At 43.1% G+C, this 22,091-nt stretch overlaps 1 protein-coding gene across 1 annotated transcript in view; it reads right to left on the bottom strand.

Moving 5' to 3' along the window:
- vps13a (vacuolar protein sorting 13 homolog A) overlaps positions 1-22,091 on the bottom strand; it is a 178,007-nt gene that overhangs the window by 40,820 nt on the left and 115,096 nt on the right. Inside the window, 6 exon segments of the mRNA XM_034170409.1 lie at positions 1,378-1,524; positions 13,531-13,635; positions 14,038-14,332; positions 17,905-18,041; positions 18,562-18,865; positions 18,954-19,057. Coding sequence (XP_034026300.1) covers positions 1,378-1,524; positions 13,531-13,635; positions 14,038-14,332; positions 17,905-18,041; positions 18,562-18,865; positions 18,954-19,057 — 1,092 coding nt within the window.

Genomic DNA, 22,091 nt, shown 5'->3' with positions numbered 1-22,091 from the left:
AACTCCAGTCCTCAAGGGACAATGTCCTGCACATTTTAGTTGTGTCCCTGGTCCAACACACCTGAATCAAATGGCTGAATTACCTCCTCAGTATGCAGTCAAGTTCTCCAGAGTGCTGCTAATGACCTCATTAATTGACTCAGGTGTGTTGAAGCAGTGACATCTACGAGGGCTGTCCATAAAGTATAGGTCCTTTTTATTTTTTTCAAAAACTATATGGATTTCAGTCATATGTTTTTACGTCAGTCATGCTTGAACCCTCGTGCGCATGCGTGAGTTTTTCCATGCCTGTCGGTGACGTCATTCGCCTGTGAGCACTCCTTGTGGGAGGAGTCGTCCAGCCCCTCGTCGGAATTCCTTTGTCTGAGAAGTTGCTGAGAGACTGGCACTTTGTTTGATCAAAATTTTTTCTAAACCTGTGAGACACATCGAAGTGGACATGGTTCGAAAAATTAAGCTGGTTTTCAGTGAAAATTTTAACGGCTGATGAGAGATTTTGAGGTGATACTGTCGCTTTAAGGACTTCCCACGGTGCGAGACGTCGCTCAGCGCTCTCAGGCGGTGTCATCAGCCTGTTTCAAGCTGAAAACCTCCACATTTCAGGCTCTATTGATCCAGGACGTCGTGAGAGAACAGAGAAGTTTCAGAAGAAGTTGGTTTCAGCATTTTATCCGGATATTCCACTGTTAAAGGAGATTTTTTTAATGAAAGACGTGCGGACGGGTCCGCGCGTCGGGACGCAGCCGGCGCGGTGCGGCGGCACAGGAAAAACACCTCCGTGTTGATAACCATTTGTAAAATCCAGGCGGCTTTTGATGGCTTTCAGTGGAGTGAGTATATGAGAAATTGTTTAACAGCTGGACATGTTCCAACTTGTCCTTAAGGCTTCCAACAGAGGTGTTTTTCCTGTGGCGGAGCGTCGCGGCGGCTGCGAGCCGACGCGCGGATCCGTCCGCACGTCTTTCATTACGTTGCACACACACACACACACACACACACACACACACACACACACACACACACACACACACACACACACACACACACACACACACACACACACACACACACACTCTCTCTCTCTCTTAAAAGGTATTGTCTGTTTGTTACATTTGTGATACGGTATTTAAACCAAACAACAGTGTAAGATTATGGACAAACAGTGTGGATTTCTGTAATACGGGACCCAGGTTTTCCTGTCATGTTTCAGTATTGTCAGAATGTCTGATACAGTATGCCCAGTTGTCATGTGGATAATTTGTTACTGTCATGACCATGTCCAGTGGATACTTCCATATTAATTCTTGCTTTTTAAATATAGATTTAAAAATTAACAGGGATGCAAAGACTTCAGTGTATCTGAATATTTAGACTAACCTCTTCTGATTTAACTTCAGTCCAGTTGTCCTGTCCCTCTTCGCTTATGTAGATGATATGTTTGGTTCTGTTGACCAGCATGTAAAATGGCATGAACGTCACAATGCGAGTCAGACTAAAGCTGGTTGCATCAATCTTCACTCCAACCTGCAGTCAAACATGCATAAAACATGAATATTAGATAAAGACGTACAGTGCATATAAAAAGTATTCACTCCCTTGGGCTTTTACAAATTTGCATTTCTTAATTCAGCACAGTGGCTTATTGGTTAGCACTGTTACCTCACAGCAACAAGATCCCAGGTTTGCTTACGCCCTGGTCCTTTCTGTGTGGAATTTGGATGTTCTCTAAATGCTTGCATGAGTTCGCTCTGGGTGTAGGTCTGAGTGAGCATGTGACTGCTCACTCAGACTATCTATACGTGGCCCTGGAATAGACTGGCTGCCGGTCCAGAGTGTACCCTGCCTGTCACACAATGACTGCTGGGATATGCTCCATCCTCCACCCATTCCTATGACCCTTATTTGGGATATGTGTATGTAGAAAATAAATCAATGATTTACATACGTGTCATTAAGAAATACAAACATTATGGTACTCTATGGTAAATCTGTCTCGAGTACACAGTTCTCAAAAACTAGGTGACCATGTAACAACTAGACTACCGAGGGAAGCCACCAAGACACCCATGACAATTGTGAAGGAGTTAAGTTCATTTTTAGCTGCAATTGGAGAACAAAATGAAATAGTTTTGTATTCTGCATCACCAGTTACACAATATTACGGTGGAGTGGAGACGAGGTTTTTCTTTACAAGAAGTTCAGCTACAGTTTGCAAGAAGACACATGGGAAACTCAAGCCTAGATCTGGGCCCTGTTTCATAAAGCCGTCTAATCTTGTTTAGTTGAATGAACTCACTTTACTAATTTTTTTGACGTTAGTTATTGAAGAAAGCGCTTAGTCTACTAAAGTTTTTAGCCTGGTACAGAGGAGGCTAATCTTATTTTAGTCAACATAACTCCAGTGTCTTATCTCAAAAATGGCGGCCATCATGCACCACTACTTGACGGAACACTAAAGAGCACCTCTACGTTGCTCGTATTCCTCTAAAAGCAGAGCTTCCTCTGCTTTTGGCTATGGTTGTAGCAGACGACTGTCACAATGTGCTTTTTTTTTTTTTACTTTATGAACGTTTTATGATTTTACAATGCAAAGTAAACAGTACAAAACAAATCAAACCCACCCTAAACTAAGATAACACAATACAGAAAAAAACAACAAAAAAACAAAAATACAAATAGTGTCTCATACACAGTTTATAAAGTCAAATCAAGCTTTTCTTCCACATATTTCAGAAAGGATTGCCAGATATCCAAAAATGTTGTGTTTTTGCCCTTGAGGGTATGTCTGATCTTTTCAATTCTAATGAAATGTCTTTAATCCACTGCGAGTGTGTTGGGGTGTTGCATTTTTCCAGTTTAGCAAAATCTGCCTGCGAGCAAGAAGTGTACAGTAGGCCAGAAAGTCCGGTTGGTGTTTATTTAAATTATATGAGTCTGGGATTATGTCAAAGAGAGCCACAACTGGGCATGGGTCCAACGGTAGCCTAAAAGTGTTCGAAAGTGTCTAAAACACACCTGTCCAGAAAGGCATTAATTTTGAACAGCTCCAAAATAAATGAAAATAGGTGCAACATGTTCTTTTACAATGATCACAGTTAGGGTCTATGTGAAGAAATCTTTTCCATAGTCTATCCTTGGACCAGTGAACCTGATGCACTATTTTACATTGCAAAAGGCCGTCTGGCACAGATTGACGAAGTATGGACCCTATTGAGAATTTTTGCCCATTTCTCCTCTGATAGATCTCTTCCTCGGTCCTGTTGCCATTTCGTTTTTTTTTTTTATATCAAGAGATGGATCACTGAATGATGATAATGCATTATAAAGGACTGAAATCATTCCCTTAAAAGATTTTAAACAATGTTAATAATGTGTCAGAGTCTGGTTGCAGAGAGGCAGAGTTGGAAATTGAGTAAATTGCTTCCTAACAAAGTCATGGACTTGTAGATACCGAAAAGTTTGTACGTGTAAAATCAGCGCAGAGTTGTTGAAATGATACAAACTGTCCATTCATGAATAAATCCTGAAAAGCCCTGATCCCCTTATGCTGCCAGAGTAAAAAAAAGCATTACCCTCCAGTGAGGGGGGAAACATGATTTGCATGAATTGGAGCTCTGATTTGAGAGGCAATGCCATCCATATCATTTATGGCAGGGATGGGCAACTTGTTCCAGAAAGGGCCAAGAGAGTGCAGATTTTCTTTGCAGCCACTGACTCGACCAGGTGATTTCACTGATTAATATCACTTTGAGCAGATGGAATCAGTTAATCAGTGAAATCACCTGGTGGAGTCAGTGGCTGCAAAGAAAACCTGCACCCTCTTGGCCTTTTCTGGAACAAGTTGTCCACCCCTGATCTACAGATTTATTTCCATACAGTTAGTGTTGTTAAGACCAATGGATTCACCGTGAAGGGAGCAGAAGCTGCAACTAGCGAAGAATAAATTAATGCAGCCAGCAAGGACGGTTTACAGCGCTTCCAATATGCACCATGAGGGGGCATCAGCACTTGGATCTTCATATAGCCAATGTACAATAGGTTAAATATTTGCTGCCCAGAAATACAGCTGGAAATTTGGAAGGGCCGTGCCCCTGTGGTGTTTCGAATGTTGTAAATAAGATTTACGTAAGTGAGGTGGTTTATGACCCCAAATAAAACCCAAAATATACCATCTAATTTTTAAAAAAATGCGTTGGTAATAAATATTAGAATACACTGAAAGAGATAGCTAAATTTGGGGAGCACGTTCATCTTGACAATGTTTATTTTACTTGCAATTGAAAGGTTTAAAGATGACCAACGTTCAATATTCTGTTCTAGATCCTTTACAAGAGGGGTGAAATTTTCCTTAAACAACTTATCTCTGTCTTTAGTTACACGAACACCAAGACAGACAGACTGATCAACAGTAATCTTAAAGGGAAATTTGTGCAGTGGATATACTTGGACCAAAGAATTAACAGGAAAGATTTCACTCTTTTGGAGATTTAATTTGTAACCTGAAATACCACTAAAGGCCTAGAGAGTGGATAAAACAACAGGAAGGGAAGCATCAATATCGGAAATGTAAAGAATCACATCAGCATATTAGGAGTTTTATTTCATTCCTCCTGACCGCCAGAGGGTCATGCTTTAGCAACTGGATAACTACATGTGCGCAGCACAGAGATCGAGAATATATACCAACAAAGTCACGCCATTGGATGTGACCTGGGTGACGTCACTGGTTGTCTTTATATACCAGACGCACCCAGCGCTCGCTTCTTTTCTACATTCTCGCATTCTTAGAGGTTGAGAACGCATTTAGCTGCGATTGCCGCTCTCGCTTGTAGCCTCGCAACCCACCTTCGGTTGGAGCTACGTGCACTGCACACGTCCTCCAGAGGCTGCGAGACACGGCTTCACCGTTTTGTGTATTCTTTGACTGATGCCTGTCGTGAGTACACCTTCCTAAACGCCGGGTGCGCACCTTTGCCGCTGCCCTGCTGGGTATTTTCCTCTGTGCACATTAGCTGTGTTGTTTCGATGAACGCTGGCTATTTGTTTAGTTGTGTCACTAACCCCGTTAACTACGTGGTAGTATGTGTATCAGAATCAGTATAGTGTACTGTGTTGGGCTTGCCGTGAGTGTTTTCCACTCCTTGAAGTACTTTGTCTGCACTGCCGCCATTTTGCTAAGTTTAACAGCTCCGCTAGCAGCTAGTTTTGTCGTCATTGCTCTAAGTGACTTAACACTTGAGCTGTGAGTTTTTTGGCTGTGCATCGTGTTATTACTGTGGCTGTGAGTGTTTCACGCTCCGGGCCTTGTATTAGCTTTTACATCGTGAGTGTTTCACGCTCTGTGCCTCGTGTCGAGTCTGCGGCTGCGAGTGCTTCACGCTCCGTGCCTCGTGTCGAATCTGCGGCTGTGAGTGCTTCACGCTCCGTGCCTCGTGTCGAATCTGCAGCTGCGAGTGCTTCACGCTCCGTGCCTCGTGTCAAGTCGATGACTGGAGTGCTTCACGCTCTGTGCCTCGTGTCAAGTCGACGGCTGTGAGTGCTTCACGCTCCGTGCCTCGTGTCAAGTCGACGGCTGTGAGTGCTTCACGCTCCGTGCTTCGTGTTACTATTTACACTGCGTGTGATTCATGCTTTGTCTTTCCATCTGTAACCATCAGGGCTTGCGTTAGCCATCTGCACGCAGTCCACAATGTTGACAGGGCCTTTGTTGCATGGCTGTAGTACCTGTTTGGCTCACTTGAGCCCAGATGATGGACATATGTTTTGCCCCTCGTGTCTTGGGATCGGACACCTGAGGGAAGGCCTGACTGGTGATGCCTGCCTTAATTGTGCCAGAATGGCACTGGCAGAGAGATCTGCTAGACTTACAGCATTGGAAAGTGGAATATCTAGTGCGACTTTGGCCTCCAGCCCCAGGAAGGAACCAAAGCGCTGTAAACGCCCACATGCAGGAGCCCCTTCTGCTAAGAAGGTTACTCATGACCATGCTTTGGCTGAAAAGGTCGAAACGTTGACTTCTGAGTTTGCTCAGATTAAGTCCTTGCTTCTGAATCTACAGCCTAGGGATGCAGTGACAGTTCCTGTTGTCCCTAATGAGGCTGATCAGACCAGTGTAGTTACTCAGCAGGAGGAAGATGTCGTGTCTATTGCTGCGACTGATTCCTTGTACATGACAAGTGATATAAACTGTGTGGAGGATGAGGATGAGAGGGGTCTTTCTCCAAGCCATTCATTAGTGGGCTCTCACAGCTCTGAGGCAGAGTCCCTGCCGCAAACCGGACCTGGACTATCCTTTGTCAAGCAAGCTGTTCAGTTGGCTTTATCCAGGCTTGGGGTCGACAATCCCCCTGCGGAAACCACCGCTTCAAGTGCCTTTTTCAAAGTCACTCAGAAGCCTGAGTTCAACATTCCAGTTTCACAAACATATATTGATGAGCTCCACCGATGTTGGGCCGACCCCAAATCATTGACCCATCTATCGCAGGACTGCAGAGCCCTTAGCTCTATGTGTGATTCGGCGCAGTATGGTCTGAACCGTATGCTCGCCGTTGACAGCATTATTGTGAACCTGGTTGTGGCTCCAGCTGATGCTGCTCGGCCGGATGGCCGCTGCCCACGACCTCAGTGTAGGGTCACTGATGACCTCCTCACCAAAAGCTATGACATAGCTGCTCGCATCGGTCGCCTAGGCAACTCACTGTCCCATTTAGCCCTTGCCCTCTCAAAGCCTTTGATGGAGGCAGAGGTTGATGATGCTACGCAAAGTCTTAGTGATGCCTCACTCCAAACCTTTGCTTATATGTCCAGAGAGCTTGGCAGACTGATGTCAACCCTTACCATCACTAGATGTCAGGTGTGGCTTGCGCAGTCCCCTCTGTCCGAATCCTGCAGAGGCACACTCCGTTCACTGCCGGTTCTTCCAGACCAAGTATTTTGACCTGCGGCCCAACAAACTGTGGAGCGTGCTGTTGAGGCTAGTAAATCTCAGCAAAAGTTTGCTGACCTACACCGGTCTTCCAGACCTCAGCCAGTCAGACGTGCTACAGCTTTTCACTCTACATCCAGGCTTCCGCCGACTCCCAGAGCTGCACATGCTTTCGCAGTTGAGGGCCAGCTCTCCCAGCAGCCTGCCTTTTGGGAGCCTACGGGCAGACCCCCGAGAACTTAACGGTTTCACAGAGCTTCCAGTAATCACACCCAGAGGTCCTCGGGGATGCGAGGCAGAGGTGGTAGGGTCTGACTGCCAATGTTTGGCCCACAGCCGTTTTTCACGAAATCAACTCAGCCACTGGGAGGCTCAAGTTCAAGACCCATGGGTCATTTCAACCTTGTATGAAGGTTACAGAATTCAGTTCAGATGTCGTCCTCCAAAGTTCAATGGGGTGAGGATGACTGTTGTTTTCGACACGGTGCAGTCTGCCGCCCTACAACGGGAGATTTTGGAACTCCTGGAGAAGGGGGCCATAGAGCCAGTTCACAGTTCAGACCAGCTCAAGGGGTTCTATTCAATTTACTTCCTTGTTCCAAAGAAGGATGGCGGCTTTTGTCCTATCCTCGATCTCCGACGTCTGAATCGTTATATCAAAGTGCTGCAGTTTCACATGCTCCGCATAGTAGACGTCCTTCAAACTATCACACCAGGAGACTGGTTTACAAGTGTCGACTTAAAAGATGCCTATTTCCATGTGCCAGTGGCGCCTCATCACAGGCAGTTTCTCCGCTTTGCTTTCAAAGGTCAGGCATACCAGTTCAGGGTGCTTCCTTTCGGCCTCTCTCTTGCCCCTCGTACATTTACCAGATGTATGGCTGCAGCACTAGCCCCACTGCAAGCTCTTGGATTAAGAATCCTACCCTACTTAGACGATTGGCTTGTCTGCGTGCCAACTCAGGAGCAGGCGCACAACGACACAGCTCTTCTACTGAACCATGTCTCTCATTTAGGACTCACAGTGAACTCTGCAAAGAGTTCTCTTGTTCCCAGTCAACAAACGACCTTCATCGGCATTGCCATCAACTCCCTGACTATGACTGCTTCGCCATCCCATCGCAAAGAGTGGACGATGTAATTCATCTCGTCTCACACATTCAACGGGCTGTGACGCTGCCTTTTGGTTTGCTGCTCCGGTTGATGGGCAAACTGACTGCAATGTTGCTAGTAGTACCTTTGGGACTTCTGTTCTTACATCCGCTACAGATTTGGATCAACAACCTAGGCCTCAACTCAAAGTTGCATCAGCACAGGCTTGTACGACTCTCCAACCAGTGCCTTCTGCACCTCAGACCCTGGGGGAACATGGACTTCATCTGCAAGGGTGTCCCTCTAGGCTCCGTCCCTTCTCGCCGAGAGGTGGTTGTTACAGATGCATCACTCAAAGGTTGGGGGGCCGTGTGGAATCACAGGATGGTGAGGGGTGTCTGGAGTCCTCAGGAGAGACTCCAACACATAAATGTGCTGGAGCTTCGCGCTGTGCGACTGGCTCTCAAGCATTTCCTCCCGGACCTGAGAGGAAGACATGTTCTTGTCCGGTCGGACAACACGTCAACAGTCTATCACATAAACCATCAGGGGGGTACCAGGTCCAATCACTCACTGGCAGAAACTCGGAGGCTTCTCTTATGGGCGTTGTCTCACCTTCAAAGTGTCAGAGCAGTTCATCTGCCCGGCGTACAGAACAGCGCTGCGGATTTACTCTCCAGACAGAAACCACCACCGGGAGAGTGGAGACTGAACCCGATTGTGGTCCAAATGATCTGGCAGAAGTATGGTGTAGCAGAAGTGGACCTTTTCGCTTCAAGCACCTCGACACATTGCCCACGGTGGTACTCCCTCTCGGAACCAGACAGCCCGCTGGGGCAGGATGCATTGGCTCACCCGTGGCCGGATTGCCTCCTTTATGCCTTCCCTCCTCTCCCGCTGCTGATGTTGATGCTGCACAGGATAGATCAGAGCAGCCACAGGGTGCTGCTGGTTGCTCCATTCTGGCCGGGGAGGATTTGGTTTCCCATGATTTACAAACTCCTCGAGGGGGAACCTTGGGCTCTCCCAGAGAGGAAGGATTTGTTGTCACAGCTACAGGGGAAGATTTGGCAGCCTCACCCAGAACGCCTTCAACTGTATGTGTGGCCATTGAGGGGCCGGACTCCTTGTTAAGTTCTTGTGACCAGGCTGTTGTTCAGACTATCCTTAATTCACGTGCTGCTTCTACCAGGGCTTTGTATGACAACAGATGGAAGCTGTTTGTGCGGTGGTGTGAGAACCAAAAGTTAGACCCAGAGCGTTGCCCTGTGCCTATTCTCCTCAAATATTTACAAGAACTGCTGGAGAAAGGACTTTGTCGCTACCTTGAAGGTTTATGTTGCTGCAATCTCTGCCCGGCACGTCTACGTTGATGAGCTGATGACCGTTCAGTGGGTTCACACCTCTTAGTGTGTCATTTTTTGAAAGGTGCTCTACGTTTGCGGCCTCCAAGGCTTGCACGCGTACCTTCATGGGACCTTCCTCTAGTCCTGGAGGGTTTAAGCTTATCCCCTTTGGAACCAGTTGAAAGTGCTGATCTTAAATGGGTGTCAGTGAAGACTGCCTTTCTACTTGCACTGTCTTCGGCTAAGCGTGTGGGAGAGCTCCATGCTCTATCAGTTGCTGGGGACTGTTTGTGGTGGAATTCTGATGGATCTGGGGTTACGCTGTGGCCTAATCCGTCCTTTTTACCCAAGAGAATTTCAACCTTTCATGTTAACCAGCCAGTTTCCTTGGCTGTGTATGCCCCGCATTCTGATCCAGGATTATCTGTTTCAGGTTCCCTGTGTCCTGTCCGAATGTTGAAGCAGTACATTAGTGCGACTGCCGGGATACGGAAAACAGATGCCCTGTTTGTGTGTTACGGTGATCACAAAAGAGGCTGTGCTGTCTCAAAGCAGCGACTCTCACATTGGGTCGTGGATGCCATTTTACAGTATACAGGTCCAGAGGTCTTCAGCCTCCTAAGGTTACGTGCCATTCCACCAGAGGGGTGTCCACCTTCTGGGCTGCACTGAGAGGTGTCCCTTTGAGTGATATTTGTGCTGCTGCTACGTGGGCTTTGTCTTGTACCTTCGCCCGCTATTACAGACTGAATGTGGTTGCTCCTCCTGAGGTGACTTTGGCGGTGTTGTCTGCCTCCACTCCCCACTGCTGATGTGAGGTGAGAGTGACTCTTCGTGACCTTGTTGGTATTAAGTCATCCAGGTGCTAAAGCACCGCCCTCTGGCGGTCAGGAGGAATGAAATAGAACGAGAGTTACGAATGTAACTACGGTTCTATGAATTCCGGATGACCGCCAGAGTTGCTTGTCACTCAGTCTTGCAAGTTCATTCCGAAAAGAAGCGAGCGCTGGGTGCGTCTGGTATATAAAGACAACCAGTGATGTCACCCAGGTCACATCCAATGACGTGACTTTGTTGGTATATATTCTCGACCTCTGTGCTGCGCACATGTAGTTATCCAGGTGCTAAAGCACCGCCCTCTGGCAGTCATCCGGAATTCATGGAACCGTAGTTACATTCGATTTTCTGTTCGAGACCTTCTCTGATTATACCGGTTATTGCTGAATCCTGTCTAACTGTTATGGCCAGAGGTTCCAAAGCTAATGCAAATAGCAGGGGTGACAAGGGGCAAACTTGCCTAGTTCCGCGAGAGATAGGAAATGCTACTGAGTATAACCTGTTCGTACAAATTGATGCTAAAGGGTTGGTATAGAGTAATCTTATTCAATTTATAAATTGTCCAACAAAATTGAACTTTCTAAGACCATAAAACAGGTAGTCCCATTCAAGCCTATCAAAAGCTTTTTCAGCATCCATTAACATTATTATTTCAGGAGATGAGTAGCTAGGTACACCATAAATAAGGAATATGGGGGCCAATCTTGATTGAGGAAGGGAACCTGCAGTAAAAGATTCATTGTACATGTTAAGTAAGTGTGGGATCAACTGATTAGAAAATGTCAAAAAAAAAAAAAAAAAAAAAAAACTGAGGTGGGACCCCATCTAGACCAGGGCATTTCCCTGTTTGAATAGATTTTATGGCAATTTTCAGCTCCCCAGCTGTAATTGGCGCATCCAATCTGCTTTAAAATTCTTTGTTTAGAGAAGGTATGTTTAGATTAGTAAAGAATTTATCAAAATTGGGTTGCATTTCATGTTCAGAGGAATAAAGAGATTGGTAAAATTCTTTAAAATTGCTATAAATTTTTTCACTATCTAGTGTGTAGCCATCAGATGTTTTAATCTTTGCGATAAATTTGGAAATTGAAGATTATCTGAGCTGATGGGCGAGTAACTTGCTTGCTTTCTCACCAAATTCATAAAAACGATGGCAAGATTTCAAAAGATTTTTTTTCCGCTTCTATAGACATTAAAATATCAAACTTGTTTTTCTCGATAAGTAGCTGTTTAAACAAATCGGGGGTAGGCGCAGTTGAGTATCTTGCTTATAGAAGTGAGATACGGTTTGTCATGTCTAGTTTTTTTTTATTAGCTTGTCTTTTATTGTGAGCTATACACGATATAATCTGACATTTTATGAAGGCCTGAAGAGCCTCCCATAAGGTTCCATATGATACATCCACAGTGGCATTCATTTCAAAAAAAGAAGTCAATTTGACAGCCTATTTGGTGAAATCCTCTTGGGATAAAACAGTAATGCCAAGTCTCCAGGGGGATCTTGGAGCATGAAATGCAAGCCTAAAAGTTGCTGTAAGAGGTGAGTGATCAGATACCGTAATTGCATTATATGAACAAATTGGAGCAGTTTACAGTCAACTAAAAAACAATCAATGTGAGGAAATGACTAATGCACTGGAGAAAAGAAGGAAAATGCACAGCCAGTGGGATTGAGGTAACGCCACATGTCTGTCATAGAATAATCCTCAATAAATGAGTTGATGACTCGAGCAGATTTTGATAATTTTGAAGTAGAAGTGGAGGACCGATCCAATACTGGATCAAGACAGCAATTAAAATCGCCACCTAAAACTAAATGATGAGTGTCTAAATTGGGTAGGTTGTACAGGAAATCTGAAAAAATGTATCACTGTCCCAATTTGGCGCATATATTTGCTAATATTACTGGTAAGTATGCTATGAGGCCTGTGACAACTACATAGTGACCTCCAGAATCTTCAGTAATGTTGGATGCTGTAAACTGTAATGACTTATGAATTAGAATAGCAGTTCCTCTAGCTCTACTGTTAAAAAGAGAATAAGATTGAGCAACCCAACCTCGGCATATCTTCATATGGTCTGATTTGTTCAAATGCGTTTCCTGTAAATAGGCAATCTGAACCTTTAAACTATCAAGGTGGGAAAGAACCTAATTTATCTTTGTTGGTTTCAATAGCCCCCTGACATTTCAGCTCGCAAACGTCACACTAGATCAGGTCACTGGCAATGTGCATGACATATTGAGATTTCAAACAAATTAACCCTGCAGTGGAGTTTACTGTGCCAGTCTGAACCCTCTGAAAGTAATTTAAAATTGGAACTAAAAATAGAAATGTAGAGCCGGATGTTACTGTGAAGGAAGTCCTGTGTAATGATGAAGGAATAAGCAAAAAACCAAAAAGGAACAACACAAATAAAATGAATTGTGTAGAGTAACTACAGGAGGAAGCGCGTGTGTGCATGTGTGAGATTTTGAGAGTACTTGTGACGTGACCCACTTGCTTGATACACATTCCAGGGGTGTGCACACCAACATCTGTAAGACGTCTTGTAAAAATCACTTCAGTGTTGCTATCTGGTTTCAGAAACAACCTTTTCAGATTTAGTGTTTATTTCTCACCAACCTTTACAAAATATATGAGAAAATATGACATTTATACAGAAATAAGTTGTTTTGGACCATTTTCTGCAATCTTGGTTTATACAGCAAGAAGCCAGCGAATGTCATGCTGTCTTTATTTACTCCCACTGGCAGTAGTGTCCTTTCCAGCATCCCTCGCGCAGATTGGAGGAAGCTCCAATGTGATCTGACGTCGCTACCAAATGTAGGTCATTTCTGATTGATTGAAATTCTCACCTTTTTGGCGGAAGAGATTCTAATTTTTTTTTCGAGACAGAGCAAATTTTGGTTATATTGCTCATATCATATTATGAATCCCTTATTTAAATGCTAAGGAATGAAATTACAGTGGTGCCAAAGACAATTGTTTTTATCACTTAAAGCTTAAAAACCCAGAGTTCATACATTTTAATGCCATACAACTGCATTATCTGTCACAATGACTCCATAAATTTCCATCCTATAGATCAGGGGTGGCCAAGTTCGGTCCTCGAGAGCCACCTTCCTGACACTCTTAGTTGTCTCCCTGCTCCAACACACCTGAATCCAATGAAAGACTCGTTAGCAGACTTTTAATGAGCCTTTTATTGGATTCAGTTGTGTTGGAGCAGGGAGACAACTAAGAGTGTCAGGAAGGTGGCTCTCGAGGACCGAACTTGGCCACCCCTGCTATAGATAATCAATGCTCAGCATCTGTAGTGAAATCATACCAGGTAGTCTTTGTATCTGCCTTTGCATTTGACATCACCGTAGCTACCAACAGTATCCAGGGAAAAATCATCAGAGAGTTCACTTTCTGAAATCATAAGGCGGACCTGAGAGGTGAGAACATAAAAATCAATAAATTAATAAGAAAACAGCAGGATGTGTGGAACTAAAAGGATGAGCAGGAAATCCCAATCAAATTGCCCACTGTGTTGACAACTTAATATTGCAATATACAATACTGATAGCAGGTTTGCTGCAAAGCTACATTTATTTTTGTTACAACATTTGTTATAATGTATTATTCAAGTGATTTCTTGACAAAGTGGCACAAGAGCATTTACTATCTCACTGCAAATATGTGCATTTAAAGTTTTGGTCTCTGCTTTTGTTGTTGTGTCCTGTCAAGTCAGATAAATATTTATGGAAACATTACATGTGTTCCAAGGAGGTAACATTTACAGTATGCCTGAAAAGTCTTTCAGCTTGATGTCTACCACTGTTCTCCTTACCTTGTTGTTTTGCAGGAAGTTCCGAGGTTTGAAGGAGAACAGAAGCGGCATGTCATAGTCCAGAGGGTGTTTACGATGGATATCATCAGCTTTATACTGGAGCAACCTGCTAGTTTTATTCACCATCCAGTAAGATGAATGTATAGCAACCACCGTCTGTCCCACGTCATATTTAACGTGTACTGCTATATCCAACGCAGGTCTCTTCTTCTCTGTCCCGGTTCCATCTTCATCATCATCCTCCCGAAGAGACTGGAACACGATGAATGTGATTTCATCCTGTTCACTGTGAAGACTTTATAAAGGGAAAATTTGGTTGTTACAAGAAACAAAATTAAATGTCAATAGTAAATTTTATGTGATGAAGGTGATGAAAATGTTTACATATACATCATTTTAGTGTCTCTAATGTTGCTTTAACATTAAGCCACACTGCCTGAACACCATTATAGCTGAAAAAACAATTCATCTTTTCTTTTTCCACAGAAAAATGTCAGGTAATTTGTGTTGGCTTGGGCGCCTCTATATAACTGTTTTAAATGAGATTTTATCAGTTCAAATAAAGATTGTGGGGAAAACATGCAACATTACCAACAAAAGGATAGACATGTTTTCATTAAAGATAACTGCAGTGCTACTGCATGACAGATTTCTCTACACTTTTAATATCTGGTATTTTCATGCCAGCACACCGTGCAGATATGAGAGGACAGGCTGAAATGTGGGTAACTTCTCTAAATTGCAATGTAGGCCTTCAAACAACACTAACCTTATGAAAAAGCAACTCACCACACATTAGTCAAACACATTCAATGCTCTGGCCCAGGGATCAGCAGCTACAACTATTTGTCTCCTTTGTTTCTGGTTTCAGCTATTCCCAGTTGCTCGGGGTCATCATGGTGGATCAGGTGGAAATGTGAATGAAAATATGGCACGTTTTATGCCGAATGCCCTTTCTGATGCAACTCCAGTTAGTCTCCCTGCTGAGTACTAATCAGGACCTACTCTGCTTCACTTCCAAAATTTGACGGGATAAGGTGTATCCAGCGTAAAATGGCTGCTTCTTCCATTTTTTGTGTACATGAATGTTGTTTCGTATATTAAGACAAAAATGAACAAAACAAGGGTAAATGCAAAATACAGGTTTTCAATGTTAATTTCATTTTTTTTTTTAATCAAGATAAAGTCATGTTCTGGAAACCACTCTGTCTGAAGCCTGATCAGCAACTTTAATCCTTGTAGTACGCCTCACCTGAGTTTCCCTAACTGATCACATGACGAAAATTCAAGCGGTACTCAAGGATTCCCTTGAAAGACCAGTAACACATTCTGTCAACACCTTAGGTTACTGATTAGGATCCGAGTCTCATAAATATACAATAAGGCTGGAACTACCAAGACCCAAAACAGCAAAAATGGTGACAAAAGGCCAATTTCAGTTTGTACAGTAGTCAAAAGTTAAAGTTGCTCCAATTTCAGTAAAAAAATAATGCAAATTACTGTTTGCGTTGATAGGGTTCTAATAAAGAATAGTTTGCACCATTTGTCATGCTTAGTTATCACGTTACAGGGTAATATATACCACCTGTCATTGAACTGAATGGAAGTCAACCTTGGTTGACCATTACTTTGGAGACCAAACATTCAACACTGTCAAAGCAATTCCATTTATTAATCCTTTTATTTCAACCAATAATTTGCATCATTTTTACTGAAACTGGAGCAACTTTAACTTTTGACCACTGTACAAACTGAAACTGACCTTTGTCACCATTTTTGCTGTTTTTACCCCATTATTCCAGAACATTCTATTACAGATAATCCAAATTATACCTTTTTGGAATTGTTATGATCAGATAAATAATGTGATACAGCTTTTAACATGATTGGAGCATTTTTACATTTTGACCTCTGTGTAATTCTTCATTCACCCCTAGCTGGTTACACCCACCACCCTGTGATGGTTATCATACATTTTGTGTACGCCATGGTACAATGAGGCTGGATTCTTAGTGTGGTTTGGTCACCTTCAGTGGTACCAATCAGGTCAAAATTCATGAATGGCTCCTGGATTAAAAAGATGTTGGTATCTCCAAACACCTATTTCCATCAATGTCATAGCACCATAACCTATTCAGACATCTCTCAACCTCATAGGACAAGGTCCCAAAGACAACAATGACACTGCTGTGATACGTGAATCTGTCAATACATTCGGCATTTTGACAAGCGAAGTATGAGTAAAAGGTCTCTCTCAATGACGTATCACTGACAGCGGTTGAAACATACAACACCTAAAGAGTGCCCAAGAATGAGATGCCTCATAATCTACTCATTAAAAGTATGTTCTTTCAGCTTCCCCCTTTTTGCTTGGGGTCAACACAACAGATGCGATACAGATCTGCATGTTAATGTGTCATAAATTTTACACCAGGTGCCCTTCCTGATGCAATTTCACATGACATGGAGAATGGGCATAGACAGTCTTTATATTATGGAAGCATGTGCACTGACCACTTGGTTGATATCTGACACTGGACAATTCTCATTTCTATAGCACCTTTTCTCCATCTGCTGTTTATAACAAAGCACCTTACAATGAGGCCTCCCTTACTCACTCACACACAGACATCAGCCTACTGACCAAGTGTTATTCCAGTTAATTATATCATTATGACGATGACCTTTTCTAATAATTGAACAAATCTATCAAGAAAAACTGTATAATTGAAAAAGGGACCCTCCTCCACAGACATAATGCACAAGTCCATATGAGTCTTAAACCTTAGAGGCCAACGGGCATTTTCTTAGTTTCTCCGAACTTCCCCTTTTAAGGATCTTCCCCTTTTAAGGTACTTTCTTTTAGTATAATGTCCATGTGTTGCTCATCAAAATGTTCAGACCTTTCTCAGTTTTCTGATTGTGAGGCATATATTTATCTAGAACACTATGGAAAGATCAAAATATGATAAAAGGTTGACCAGGATGCATCAGAGCATCATTAATGCTTTAAGGAATAAATGTCACAATGTTTGCTGACATACCCCTAAAATGTTAAAATGCTTTAGTGTATCCCAGACTTAGCAGAAAAATCCATAATCATGCAGCTAAAAAAAAAAAAATATGTCCATGCACATACACTCTATAGACAACAAGAGAAACAAATGAATTAGGAGTTAAGCCCTAGTCAGACCGAATAATAAATCCATGAATAATGAGCCATGTATGTATTTGTCAGAAATTCAGTGATAATTTGAATAATGAGTCACGATATGATGTCCTTCTGAAGGAAATGCAGGAAACATATGTTAAAAAGGCTACAAGGGCTTTCTCAGAGTGGTACATGCTCTGTTGCAGGTAGACTGTCCTGTCCTCGTAGCTGCCAGGTACTTGGATAATGGGCTTCTAACAGCCTCGTACTCACCACTAACATCCTCGTTGTGTACCTCGTACACAAATCACCCTATGCTATTTTTGCTAAATTTTGAACTTCATGAAATTAGTGTGATGCTCAGAGATGAGCCTCGTTAGCCGAATGATCTGCCTCTAAGAGCCGCTATTCTCCCACGTTTCTTGAATGACCTGACTCCCATAAAAACTTCATGCTACTAGCTCATTATTTATTGTTTATTATTTGGTCTGTCCAGGGCTTAACTAAGCCAGGGGTGGGCAACAAGGGCCAAAACAGTGCAGGTTTTCCTTACAACCAATCACCTCAGCAGGTGTGTTTGCTGATGAGCTTCTCCCCTGAACATAAACACCTGAATATCAATTAAATCATCTACTGAGGTGATTATTAGGAAGGGAAATCTACAGTGTCTTGGCCCTTCATGACACATGATTGCCCACCCCTAAACTAAGCCACACCTGTACTCAGAAGACCAATCCTGTGCCAAGTATTCAAGAAGACGAAGCTCAAGACGTGACTGGTTGATAACCGCAGTGTGAAGCTGGGCAGAATGGCCTGGCTTTAGAGTGACCTCTGGGGCTGTGTGTCCACTGTCCTGTTGACAAACAGGGGGATAACAAAATTTGAAATATCTGAAAAGTCATAGAAAATCATTGGGTTGCTAAGAAAGCACACCATTAATGCTAAAAAATAAAAACTGATAAATAAATAATCAAATCAATTTGATTTATATAGCGCCAAATCACAACAAACAGTTGCCCCAAGGCACTTTACATTGTAAGGCAAAAGCCATACAATAATTACAGAAAACTCCAACGGTCAAAACGACCCCCTGTGAGCAAGCACTTGGCGACAGTGGGAAGGAAAAACTCCCTTTTAACAGGAAGAAACCTCCAGCAGAACCAGGCTCAGGGAGGGGCAGTCTTCTGCTGGGACTGGTTGGGGCTGTCCCAGCAGAAGACAGCCCCATATAAAAAAAATAAAATAAAACAGATAAATAAATGAAAACCTCCCTTTTTAATTTACATATGATGATGCCCGCGACCCAATCCGGGACAAGCAGTTGAAGATGAGTGAGTGAATGAGTGGTGCTCAGGTGCTACGTTCACATTTACCTTGAGTTTGTAGGTAATTGGGTAAGGCAGCAGGTTACGCAGTAAGAACGATGGCCACAGATGAAGCACAAAGGGTACATCAAAATTTTCCCCAACATCTCCTGTATGCTTGAATGTCACAGAATCCTTCAATGGCACAATGTTGATGATCATCACACCACCATGATCTCCACTGCCATGGCAGGTCTGCTGGTGATGCATCTTAGAGGGCTGGTTGCTGACATCCTCATAGCTGAAGCCCTCTGAGCACTCAAACTGTTCACCGGTGTCCTCTTCTGTGACTGGCTGAAGGCTCAGCTCAGACCTGAAGGAGGCAACAGAGAGTGCAGATGTGACAGAAGGAGTATGTGTTGTGTGAGTTTAGATGCATCTTTTTTGTAATTTGTCATCACCTGTACGAATCGAGAGGTACACAGAACTCCTCCGTAGGGAGAGCTGTACCCAGGCAGACTGATCCTTCAAAAACTTTGAAAGGGATTGAAAAATGATTGATGATCTGTAGAAAAGCGGAATAAAACCATTAGTAATTTTATATACTGTATTTTCCAGAGTATAAGTCAACTCAGCCAAATGGGGTGTGCACCCAGCACATTCTGAGTGCCGGTCCCAAGCCCGGATAAATGAGGAGGGTAGAAGGAGGTAGGGCGTTAATCTTAGGGCCCCGTCACACTTGGTAGGAATGAGCAAGAATCAAGCAAAAAAAAAAAAAAAAAAACAAGACATTCGGGAGGGACAGATATTCTGTCAGCTGTGTAAGAATGCCATACGGACGCTTAGAATATGGGCGGAACCCGCCTCGAACAATTCATGCACACTCTGTAAGTTCTCGATTGCAGTTCAAATTACCACCAGAAGTCTGCTGCGGTTTCATTCAGGACCTGCTGTTCCTGTCTTCTGCATTTCGAACGTTATCCAACCTACGAACTGAAACCACGTTAACCATGGACCTCTGATTAAGGCAGTACTGAAGTGCATATAAACAGCGTGATCAGGTTATTGTGGTCATTAGCTCATGAACGTGCTTGTGTGCAATTACCTGGTCAGCTACCAGTAATAGCCACCGATAAGTGATGCATTTCACTGATCCCATAATCAGAAGGCCCTGAATTACATGTTTCAGGTCATAAATAGGATTTCCTTCGAAATCCAGAAAGGAGGGACGGCAGGTCTTCATACAAATGCCAAATACAGTGTGCGACTGGATGCTCACTCGTCCCGCTCATCTCACTTCATTCACTCTCTCTCTCTCTTTGTCACTCACTGTCTTAGTCCCTCTCTCACGCGTTCTGCCTCCAAGACATCAGCCCTTCAGTTCGATGTACTTAACAAGGGGAGGTGGGCAACGGCTGTAGGCTCTGGTGATCTATTCCCTTCCCACACATAACGGACACTCAGCACTTTGAGATCGGATGATAAAAGGCTCGCGCAGCAGCGGCCCGATCGGATGTTATGACAAGCCTCACGGAGCAGCTGACCGATCGGATCTTATGACGAGCCTCACGGAGCAGCTGACCGATCGGATCTTATGACGAGCCTCATGGAGCACAGTGGCTGGCCACAGTCTGCAAGGACAGCCAACAATATCGAGACTCAGATGACATTTGGAGGAATCACCAAGAAAATCAACAAGAAAGTGTGAAAAATAGACTATTAGTATAAAACAAAAATTTCATATTTTGGTAACATATTTCTGAAAATAAACAAACAAATAAATAAATAAAAATATTCACACTTAAAAAAGTAGTGTATGATCAGAATGGGTAACATATTTTTGGCCCACTCTGTAATGACAATAAAAATAAATAAACCAAACAATAGGGCTCCCAGCCTGCTGGGACTGGGAACAACGTTGCTTTGCAACTGCTGTCTCCAACCCTGCCAGGCTTGGAACCCTAATAAAAACAAAAGGAAAACAACAGGGTTCCCAGCATGCTGGAACTGGGAACAGCGCTGCTTTGCAACCAATGTCCCCAGCCTTGCCGGGTTTGGTGCCCTAATAATGATAATAAAATAATAATAATAATAATGGCGATAAGGATCTTGGGACAAAATTTGGCACCACACCTTAACTTTGGGACAAAGATTATCGGGCTGGACTGAGAAGTGGGGATGAGCTTTTGCTGTGGGTGGGGAAGAAGTTGCCCCATCACCTCCCCCTCTCCCGCACGGACTAGTGGGCCCGCCTCGTGGTTGGTTTCTCCATTTGGATGTGCGCCGGTCTCTTTTCGTGAATCTTCCCAGCTATGGTCCCGCCGGAACCCCGTTTTGTGATCAGAGGACAGACTGGGTTTTATTGGAATCTCTTTCCAGAGCGCAGTCAGCTATTTGGGACTTTATCACATGGACTTTTACGAGCCCAGCGCTGACCTATTGTGGATTAAGTTTCTAGGTGGAACATTTCGCAAAGTGACAGAGCAGCTCAACACATGTACGTTAAGTTCAGCTCACAGCGGCATTTATCTGTTTCCTATTTACGTTTGTCTATCAAACAGTAAAGAGTGCTGTTGAATGACACTTTATTCATATTTATTTGCCTGAAGTCAGCATAACAGCTAATTGTATTTTTTCGAGAGCCCAACATAAGGAAAAGCTCAAAATAGCATCACTCGCACAAAGAACACTTTGACTCGAGCACATTTTAAATGTGTGCTCAAAGTAATCGAGCCACGTTAGGAAGTTTCTGCCTCTCTTTTTTAAAAACAAAAAATGGTGAGTTTCTCATTTCAATGGAAAAGAAAATCTATGGTCCTGAATCACTGTTTTTCCGTATACAAAACACACCGGACGATGTCGCCGGATCTCTCATACTAGTAAAAATAATTAAATAATGCGACTTATACTCTGGAAAATATGGTGTATATATACAGTAGGGTTCAGAATAATAGTAGTGCTATGTGACTAAAAAGATTAATCCAGGTTTTGAGTATATTTCTTATTGTTACATGGGAAACAAGGTACCAGTAGATTCAGTAGATTCTCACAAATCCAGCAAGACCAAGCATTCATGATATGCACTCTTAAGGCTATGAAATTGGGCTATTAGTGAAAAAAAAGTAGAAAAGGGGGTGTTCACAATAATAGTAGTGTGGCATTCAGTCAGTGAGTTCATCAGCTTTGTGGAACACACAGGTGTGAATCATCTGCTGTTGACACTACAAACTCAAAACTATTATGTTCAAACTGCTTTTTTAGCAATACTGTGAATCACTAAACTAGTATTTAGTTGTATAACCACAGTTTTTCATGATTTCTTCACATCTGCAAGGCATTAATTTTGTTGGTTTGGAACCAAGATTTTGCTCATTTACTAGTGTGCTTGGGGTCATTGTCTTGTTGAAACACCCATTTCAAGGGCATGTCCTCTGCAGCATAAGGCAACATGACCTCTTCAAGTATTTTGACATATCCAAACTGATCCATTTATGTATTTATTTATTAATTTATTTGACAGGGACAATGTACATTAATGAACATTTCTGTAAATGCACCAGAATTAGCCTTAGCGGCTATTTTTCATCTGCAGTCCCTGG

The sequence above is a fragment of the Thalassophryne amazonica genome, chromosome 5 (genome assembly GCF_902500255.1).
Source record: "Thalassophryne amazonica chromosome 5, fThaAma1.1, whole genome shotgun sequence".
In the NCBI taxonomy this organism is placed as follows: Eukaryota; Metazoa; Chordata; class Actinopteri; order Batrachoidiformes; family Batrachoididae; genus Thalassophryne; species Thalassophryne amazonica.
Note: the sequence above shows the minus strand (reverse complement) of the source record. Positions and strands in the feature narration are given on the sequence as shown.